The sequence below is a fragment of the Nothobranchius furzeri genome, chromosome 10 (assembly GCF_043380555.1).
Source record: "Nothobranchius furzeri strain GRZ-AD chromosome 10, NfurGRZ-RIMD1, whole genome shotgun sequence".
Taxonomy (NCBI): domain Eukaryota; kingdom Metazoa; phylum Chordata; class Actinopteri; order Cyprinodontiformes; family Nothobranchiidae; genus Nothobranchius; species Nothobranchius furzeri.
The window spans coordinates 34,341,887-34,352,317 of NC_091750.1; the positions used below are offsets into that span (position 1 = coordinate 34,341,887).

At 42.1% G+C, this 10,431-nt stretch overlaps 1 protein-coding gene across 3 annotated transcripts in view; it reads right to left on the minus strand.

Annotated features, from left to right (window-relative positions):
* Window positions 1-1,540: 1,540 nt before the first annotated feature.
* ksr2 (kinase suppressor of ras 2) overlaps window positions 1,541-10,431 on the minus strand; it is a 134,188-nt gene continuing 125,297 nt past the window's right edge. For 2 of the 3 annotated variants that reach the window (XM_054730262.2, XM_054730260.2), the window contains one exon: window positions 1,541-7,116. In XM_054730262.2, the coding sequence (XP_054586237.2) occupies window positions 7,080-7,116 (37 nt within the window). In that variant the 3' untranslated portion in view covers window positions 1,541-7,079. The remainder of the gene's footprint in view (window positions 7,117-10,431) is intronic. The other variant, XM_015960538.3, reaches the window with a different exon arrangement.

A 10,431-nucleotide genomic window follows, 5' to 3' on the forward strand; every position in this document is an offset into this window, starting at 1 on the left:
GCTTTACACTACAGTGCATCATTCATCCATTCACTCACTCATTCACACACTGATAGTGATGAGCTACGATGTAGCCACAGCTTCCCTGGGGCGCACTGACAGAGGCAAGGCTGCCGAACACAGGCGCCACCGGTCCCTCCGACCACCACCAGCAGGCAAGGTGGGTTAAGTGTCTTGCCCAAGGACACGACAGCAGAATTCTCTGTCCAGAGCCGGGATCAAACCTGCAACCTTCCGATTACTGGACAACCCGCTCAACCTGTTGAGCTACTGCTCAATGAACTTGGCCTTTAAATCAGCTTTTGTACTTCCTGTTCAGCATCAATGTCTCAGACAAAATAACCACATAGTTAAGGTCTTCAAGTATAAAAGTAAGGATGTTATGGCCAGGGCGGTGGAGGGGGTGTCTGCTTAGTAATGCATTAAGTAAAGTTAATTAAGGGACCCTTATTGTAAAGTGCTGTCAGAATTTTTTTTAAATTTCAGATCAGTTTTAAGTTAGCAGAAACCATTTTTGTACATGTCTGTTTGCTGTGACTAGCCGTTAGCCTCTCTCATGAAAGATGATGTCCATTTCTCCAAACTAGGGCTGTTCAGTGAGCTACAACAGCTATAATTCTAAAACTATAATCAGAGGCGCATAAACTAGAGTACAGATATCTAAATAATCACTATTTGTGGTGTGTGTGTGTGTGTGTGTTTGTACATGCATAAAATGAACGTTTAAACTACCATGCACGCATGCATACACACACACACATGCATGTGTGTGTGTGTGTGTGTGTGTCTGTACATGCATAAAATGAACGTTTAAACTACCATGCACGCATGCATACACACACACACATGCATGCGTGTGTGTGTGTGTGTGTCTGTACATGCATAAAATGAGCGTTTAAACTACCATGCACGCATGCATACACACACGCATGCATACATACACACACATGCATGCGTGTGTGTATGCATGCGTGCATGGTAGTTTAAACGCTCATTTTATGCATGTACAGACACACACACACACACACACACACACACACACATGCATGCGTGTGTGTGTGTGTGTCTGTACATGCATAAAATGAACGTTTAAACTACCATGCACGCATGCATACACACACGCATGCATACATACACACACATGCATGCGTGTGTGTGTGTCTGTACATGCATAAAATGAATGTTTTAACTACCATGCACTCATGCATGCACACACACACACACACACATGCATGTGTGTTCCTCCTTAATTTTTACTGCCATTAGCTATAAAAACATTAAAGAAGTTGAGTTGTCTCTCCTTGGTCAATATCAAGAGAATAATAAATTAACTTTCTAAATTTCTTGTCAAGGCAACATAAGCTGCATTAATAGGAACATTAATGATGTCTCAGGGCACAATATGAGTCATGCTGCTTGCTTTTATTAATCAACAAGCTTGTCTCGTGGGACAGATGCACAGAGATAAACTGTTATTCATCATAATGTGGTCGAGTTCAAAGAAAGTCAGCAATCAGCACAAACCACACGCCCAACCCAGGAACTTATCACTCAAGTTTTATTGACTTTTTCTTCTTCTGGACAGTCGGACGTATTCAAATGTTGCACAAAAAACACACATTTTCTCATAACAAGGCCTGCACATTTTGATTTGTTGACATTCAGTTGAACAGCAGAAACTAAATCATTTCTGGAAGGGTAGAAAACTCTTATAAACTTTTCTGTACAAATTATACAAATGAAGGTTCGTTTACGAGCTTGAATGATCGATGTGCTCCTTTTGAGTGTAAGGACAGCATTGTGTGTGGCTGATGTCGTCGTGGTGATGATGACGATGACACCCCAATGATGGCGAAGAGCGAGCGGCTGACTTCCATCGTGTGATTTGTCGTTAACACAGTCATGAGAAGGAGCACGATGGATTTGCATCATGATTCTTGCAGCAGAGCGGTTTAAAAACAACAAAGGTGGTAAAGAAGTGAGGTGGTGTACGACTCAGGGGCACACGCACCGGATGAACAATAAAACTTCGTTTAAAGAAAACAAAGAAAAAGCATGAATCTGAAACCAGATGTGAACCAGCAGCTGTAGAAATGTCATCATAAACGAGGTTTTCAGGGCAGTCTTCGGTTTTTTGGGATGAGCTTTACCCTTTTTGAAAAAGCTGCCTGTGTTTGACATCAGCCTGTACATTCTCAAGTTTGCCTTTGATTCGATGACAAACGCAGTTTTTGAACATTTCCAAATGAAAAAAAAGACATGCGGGGAACAAAATGACAGGATTGCATGAAGCCTTTTCAGTGCACCCTTGCACCACGCAACAGCTACAGGAGACTATGTCATGGTGTTTCTCACAGTTTCCAAGGATATGCTTCCCACTGAACTCATAAGCTGTGAGGAAACTCGAATGCAACAAGTGCGTAGGCATCCTTCTCCATCACTTCACACCGTATCGTCGTGAGCAATGAGCTGAAAGCTGTCGTCAGTAAGAAAATAAACATCTTTGCATCTGCATGTACTCATCAGAGGTTTTAATGGAAAGCTGGTTTCCCACAGGTGACTGCCTCGAGTCAGTAAATATTTGTTTGGATACAAGAAATTAGGCAAGCACGAGGGCTGAGAACTCCTCGTTTTGCAGTCTGGTGCTCTTTCTTCATCTGTGAATGACAGTTCCCTCCCTCTTGTTTAATTCGAATGCTCCATTGTCATATTTAATCTCCACAAGCTCCCTTTTTTATCAAGTTCATGCAGGAAGGTTAATCGTAGGTGGAGAAAAATAGGTCTGATGGAGTTTTCTTGTAGTAGACTTAAACTATAAAAAATAGGAAAACAAATAAATAAAATGAATGTTTTTAGACACACAGGACCCAGGTGGAAATGTTTAACTGTTGTTTTTCATTATTATTGTTATTTTGTTCATCATCTGCTGAAGTGGAAGTACACAAAGTGCAAGTGGTTCCTATATTTTTGTACGTGGGCCTTGCGTTGGGCTTTTGAACACGGGGAACACTGAAAGCAGGTTATTGTGCCCTTCTAATGCCGTCAGAGCTCACTCTGACAGTCCACAAAACACAACATAAAACAGACATCAGTCGTGAAAATTGTGCTGTTAATTGGAGACTATTGTCACAGTATGCAACCACGTGAAAAGCTTTCCAGGCTTCATGTCGCCTCTACTGTGAGCATGCAACAGCAGCGGCTCAAAACGACAAAAATGAACTCATCAGAAAATATGGAGCATTTTAAATTTCATCTTTCCAAGGTCTCACATTTTCACATTGAATTACATGCAAAGAACCCAATGAAACGGATTGCGCTGCAGCGTTACGGCAGCTGTGAGCCGAGTGCTGCAGCCATGAATGTGGAAAGTGGGTTTAGAGGAATGAATTTACAGATTCTGCAAAGTGAAAGAGAGATTAAAGCATTTTATTGCAGAAAAGTTTTGCTGAAATTCACAAAAAGAAAATTTAAATTATTAAAGTTTTTTTTTCAGAGTCAGCTGATTAAACCAAGGTCTGGGCGAATATCAGAGCTGCACATTTTAGGGTGTAGAAGAGGGCGTGGTCTTTGTTTAACATTGCATAGCCTTTTTGGTTGTGAGTGTGTGTGTGTGCGTGTGTGTGTGTGTGTGTGTGTGTGTGTGTGTGTGTGTGTGTGTGGCGGGGTGGGGGTCAATTAGCTCAACGTTTTTTCAACAAATACAAAGTTCTGCCAGAATATTGTGCCCGTGCAAACCCCGTGCATATTTATTACAAATACAATCTCCCACCAGCTTAGACGCCTCTGAAGTGTGTTCTTCACAGCAAAGACGACACGTTCATCACGCTGGATGTGAATACCAATGGAGGCGTTTAGCATTCTTCTGGATTTCTGGAATTCATTCATTCCTTTTTTCTCTCTCACTCACATGGAAAAGATTAATTTCCCTCTTCAGACAAATATGTGCACCGATTCTAAGTGAGCAGACTGTGTAATGGAATCGGTTTAACTGGGATGTTGGAAGGTTTGATTTCCTCCTCCAGCGCTGAGGATCTTTTACCTTTTTCACTAGTTTATAATAAATAGCTTCACTGGAGTTTTACAATTTCTTTGTAGAAAAAAAATCATAATAACAGAAGGTAAATTTCAAATAAAAAGATCCCTAAAAGTTCAGCACTCAGGGATGCAAAAAATGGGAATGTTATAGAAATGTTAACAATTGTGCAGCCATTAAAGGTCTTGAGTGCATGCATTTAGAGAGAACTGGTGAAAAATCTTGGTGCTAACAAGGAAAATTTTTAAAAATATAATTTTTTTAATAACTCCTGCTTCTGATGCCCCTAAGGCACTTAACCTTTGACAGCGCAGGTGCAGCTGTTTAGTGCTCATTAGCAGGTTACAGCCTGGAATGACCTGTAGGAGTCACACAGCTGGACGGTGTTCGAACCGTAACGGTGCTTTCACCAAAAACAAACAAGCAAAAATAAACGATAGCAATATTTTTCTGCATTTTTCCCTTTGTGTGTCATTTTGTTTTTAATGTACAAATTTTTTTGTGCTTCATAGAATCTGTTCGGCTCAGTTGGCGATCGCTGCATTTCGTCTTCTTTGCAAAAGATGCACTCAAATTTAAAAATAGATTTAATGAAAACATTCGAGTTTCTGCAGCTTCGAAGTCCGTCTTTCGCTCTATTCAACTGCATCCGGCTTTCCAAATGATCACATTTTGATAAAAGGACACATCAGCTTCAATTTTGGCACCAATTATATCAGTTTAATGGCTATGGTGACTAAAGGTCTTCACCTCAGAAAATCATCTGATCTTGGGCTACTTTGGCCTAAACTAATTGTTTCCTTTTGCCTAGTTTAAGGTTTACAATAATGCAGGTGGGTCAGTTGGCCCCAACTGTGAGACATTTTTTAAAATCAGATAATATTAAGAAGATTGTGGTTTTGCTGTTTTCTCATAAGACACGTCCTTTTTTTACAGTTTCTTTTGAAAGACACAACATAAAATGAAGTATAAAAGGGCAATCTTGTAGTAATACTGTAGTATAACTGAAATTAGTGCAAGAAAAATATTCCTTAATCCATCAAAATCCAAACGTAAGTCTAAGGTACCAAGAAAGTTTGAAACATGCTTTCAGGGTTAATCAAAAGTCGGCTGGTAAAACCTCTCAAACAGGGTCTATCGTGTGAATGATGGGACATGTTTTGTGAAAGAAACCATCATTACGATGAATGTTGTGAAGATCTAATGTTCCTAAAGGAGAATTAAGCAAAAGGAATGTGTTACAAATGAAAAAGGTTTTCGTTGAAAGTAATGTGGCGTGTCTCTTTCACAATCATCACAATTATCTTCAGGCATAGATTGGAAAAAGGCCTCTCTGTTTCAAAGTCTGCGGTTTTGTTTCGTCGGCCGCTCTGGCAAAGCGGGCCAACACCGACCGCTAAAGGGTCCAGTCAGTCTGTGTGTTTGTGTTGACAGGGTGCAGCAGTAACGGTGAGGGGGGGCGGGGGCAGGCTGTGGAAGCAAGGTGGGGCAAAGCGAGAGGCAAAGCAGGCAGGTGGGCGATGAAACAGATTTAAGCAGAGCAGAGGATGAGCTTCACGCAAAGACACAGTCCCGTCGATGTCTCCGTTACAGCCTAGAGCAGGAAGAACAGAAACAACATTAAACTAGATGTAATCTTAACACACAGCCTTGTAGGACACCACGCTCTACATATTCAGACAAGCTCTGATGCAAAAAACTGTATTTTAGTCCATTTTTGCCATTAAAAAATGTGCTGCTTGAAACAAGCAGTTAAAATCATCAAACACTTTGATAGTAGTCACACATGACACTTAAAAAAACAGCTGTTTTGTGACTAAATCTGGCAAAACAACAATGTGCTGTGCTGAACTCTGCTTCTTTCACCTCCTCCTTTTAGGCTGCAGACATGGGAGTAAATGAAAAATGTTACCAGGCGTATTTTTAAAGAGCTCCTGTAGCACCCTAACCCCAACCCTAACTCTACCGACACAAAGCATGAAACCCGCATCCTGGACTAAAACGTCAGCTCTCTTTTCCTCTACATGTGGTGCAGAGCAGGAAACATGATGGATCTCCGCGCGTCCGAGTCGCGCTGCTCTTGTCTGCCAGATGGGTGAGCGCTGCCGGAGGGAGAGACGGGGTCGTATCCTCCATCCTCTTCCATTATGTAAGGTTTATTTTTGGCGTGTACAGTTCAGACCAGTGTGGCTGGCCCAGCAGCGGTAAGGTGCCGCACCACTGTCAGGTTCTTTGGTCACGATGTGACATCGCCACCAAACAGACAAGCTGCCTCTGGCTGTTCTCCGTCAGTCTGACATCTCTGTTTGATTTGACAAGATGAATATTTATGGCATTAGCGTTAAATTTGTTTGCTCACTGAATGAGGCCAACAGCTGCGTGGGACTTATGTGACGAATATGCAGGTGCTGTCGATATCTTTTTTAGCTCCGGGGCTCAACAAGCATCTCCTTAACTGGCATCACTTTGGGCTCAGTAAAGCAGAACCTGCCCCAATTTGCTGGTTCCAGTTCTGATATTTGTTTGCTTTCCAAACCTTTGGTCAAATCAAATGCAGCTTATTAAGCCATGTGGGTGTCTTTGAAAGAATAAAGACAACCCCGTGCGTAAGGGATTCCAGATCTGCTATTTTCAAACATGTGAACGGAGACGATTGTGAAGCCAAATCGTGTTTGAAAAGAAGAACAGAGAGTTTGCATAACCGGCCTTGATCTTTTCTGTAAAGGCTGGTGAAAGGAGCACACTCTTGAAGGCTTGTAGAAAAAAAGTTCAGTTAAAGCTGTTAGATTTGTGACCTCAGGTGATCTTTAATGTACATTACCCGGTCCAAAAAAAAGGGCTGCACACAGCTTTGATCACGGCGCACTTCCGTTGTGCTTTGATAAGCTTCTGCAGCGTCACCAGCGTTATTTCCATCCAGTGTTGCGTTCATGCTTCACTAAGATCTCGCACTGGTGAGGGTGGAGTCGGACCGCTGCACAAAACCTTCTCCAGCACATCTCAAAGATTCTCACCGGGGTTAAGGTCTGGACTCTGGACCACTCTTTCACCATCTGAGCCCAATGAATCCTTGGCATGTGCCCCTGTCATCAGGGAAGATGGAATAAGCTGGTCATTCAGTATATTCACATATTCAGCTGACCTCATTCTTGAAGCACATCCTGTTGCTGAACCTAGACCTGACCAACTGCAGCAAGCCCAGATCATAACACTGCCCCCACAGGCTTGTACAGTAGGCAGTAGGCATGATGGGTGCATCGCTTCATCTGCCTCTCTTCTTACCCTGATGCACCGTCATGCTGGACCAGGGTCCATCAGGACTCGTCAGACCACATGACCTTCGATTGCTCCAGAACCCATTCTTAATGCTCCCTAGCAAATGAAAGCCTTTTTATCTGGTTTGCCTCCTGATTGGTGCTTTTCTTACGGCTACACAGCTGTTCAGTCCCAATCCCTCGAGTTCCCTTTGCATTGTGTGTGTGGAAATACGTCCAACACAGTTCAACTGTTGGTTTCTTTGATTTGATTTCACCAAACGTGTAAGTGATCACCGATCACGATGATTCAGGATTTTTTCTTCCGGCCACATTTGTTTCTGGAAAACTATGGGTTCCCTCCATCCTTCCAGTTTTTAACCCAGTTGTAGTCATTTCTACAGCCTCCTTAGATGTTTTCTCTGCTTGATGCATGCCAGTCATCCTTCTCACACAGACTAACATCTATTCCACAAACACCAGATGTGTCTTTCCACACGGTTAAGAAATGAGAAGCCACTCAGTGCACCAGCTGGGTTAAATAGAGCCGTGCAGTAAATGTGTAACAGGAGGCTCCTAACCTGTGTGGTTAGTTAAATCCACGTGGAGATGTGTTTTTGTCTGGGCAGTGTACGTTTCTTCACTATTTGCTCATCAGTTGGATGCTTTCACTGCTCCTGTGTTTGTTTTTGATGCATTTTATTGAACTTTGTTAAGACTGAGGCTCAAACTTCTTTTGTATCTCAGATAACTGCATTTATTTGGTTCTTTACGTCTTTATGTTGCATTAAACGAAAGGTGCTGAACTGGATCGGGTTCCAGAATGTCCGCATAAATCCAAACAGTCACGCTCCGGTGGGCTTCAGCCGGCTTAAGATTGGGTTCGTGTGGATTTTTCACGCTTCGGGGGCTGAGGCTGAACCCCAGAAGTGAAGGTGAAGAAGAAGCAGGAGGAGGACTGGCTCGTGCTGACGGTCAGAGCTCTATCTATCTATCTATCTATCTATCTATCTATCTATCTATCTATCTATCTATCTATCTATCTATCTATCTATCTATCTATCATTCCATCTTCCTGCTTCATGCCCTCACTGTCTCTCTGTCTCTTCAACCAGGGACTCACGCTTCTGACATAGATCACACACACACACACACACACACACACACACACACACACACACACACACACACACACACACACACACACACACACACACACACACACACACACACACACACACACACTTCCATCAGCGTCCCGTCTTGTTCACAGAAGGTTTGGATCAAACAAAAGACCAAAATCTCAACATTTAGACTGGTTGAACTGCTTTTTGCTGATGATATTTTTGGTTTACGGTACGATCTTATCGGCGTTTTATTGGTTTATTTGTTTGTTTATGATAACACTTGGGACACTATACATGTCGTATTTGCAGTTATTTTTATATTTACCAGTATGGATGCACTAAAAGGCTTGTTCTAAATGTATGTCCTCGCAGATTATTAATAAACTTTTAGCTTCAACTAAAAAAAAAACACTGTGATCAAATAATTTCACGTAGAGTAAAAACTCAGGATGCATTTCTTTCCTTCTTCTTTCTAATTTCCTCAAGAGCAGCAAAGTAACAGATGCAGAAGTTGCTGTTAAGGTCATCTTGTAATGCAGGATGTTGAATGAATGGCCGCTGTCAGACACGAGGGGCTATGAGTGATTCTTTCTAGAAACAAGGAGAAAAGCGTACTTAAGATTTAAACATCATCTGTGCAAAATGACAACGACTTAAACTGAAGGCAGTAACAGGAAAACACGTCTCCAGCAGCAGCTGAAACATTCTTCCTGAGATCCTCCGGACTCTGTGATGCCTTTAGGCCAAAGATCATTGCTGAGTTCATGAAGGAAAATGTTTGATTAATAAGTTAAAAAGCACAATTAGTGCGACAACATTTTAAATGTTTTGTGTTTGAAAACAGATCAAAATGAGACATCTCTCTTACAAAAAATCTTTGTTACATTGTCCGTGCAGAAACGTGACAGAGTGAGCGCTCTCGCCTCAGACCTATCTTTATTTTGCTTCATTCCATTGTTTCATGTAGCCAGAAACGAGAGAATAAACATCCCTTTGTGCATTATTAAAGGAGCATTATGGAAGTGTGACAGCCAAAACATGTATAGAAATAATAAATGTCTCCTTCATACATTCTCCTGCAATGCCCTGGTCCTGTAGAATGAGCCCTGGCATTTTTACTGTGATTGCCTGTTTTTCTGTAAAATCACAGAAAAAGAGAGATGCTCGGGTCGAGCAGGCTGCTTCATGCGCGTTCACGCTCAGGCATCGCCCGTAGCATTTGCTATCCGTAGCTTTAGCAGCAGAGAGAGAGGCAGTGCCACTTTGTCGCTGTTCCTAACGCCTAGTGACAAAGCTAGCTACATTTCTGAGGACCCTTAGCTACTTTCTGTAGAACTTTCTTCTAGATATTTCCTGCAAATTAGCAACAAAATAGCCATTTTCTCTCCGAACCGTTCTTTGGTTTGACGTTGTTTCAGCTGTCATCAACGATATAAATGTTACAGATACAAAAGACGTCACTGGTGATATAGCTCAGCTTGTAAGATGTCAGACTCCTGTGCAGTAGACTCAGGTTCGATTCTGGAAGTGAACATAGTTTCTTTTTTACATTAATGGTATATTTTTTTACAGTAAGATGCCCAAATTTTTATTTGAGACTTGCCGAACGGCATTGAATTCACAGATAAAAAAGATGTGGGTTCAACTTTCATTTTGGAACCATTTTTCAAGCAAGGGAAGGGAATGATCTGAGCATGCAGGAGGACTGACCCATCATAAACCTTTGTCGCTGTGCTGAAGAGAAAGCTACAGAACCACATTATTTAATTAATTAGCTGCGCGTTCTCCTGTCCTCTGGGCCACCCCCCCCCACCCCCCCACCCCACACACACACACAGGACTGTCTCAGCTGTTATTTTCATTAAGGAGTATGCACGTACAGCATGCGCGCCTTGTGCACGAGCCTCCTATTTAAGCAGCCGTTACACTTTTGGCCTGAGGGGGCAATCACGAGCATAAAAATTCAAAACTCCGTAAAGTCCCTTTAAGCATCCTTTATTATTGTTACCATTAATAT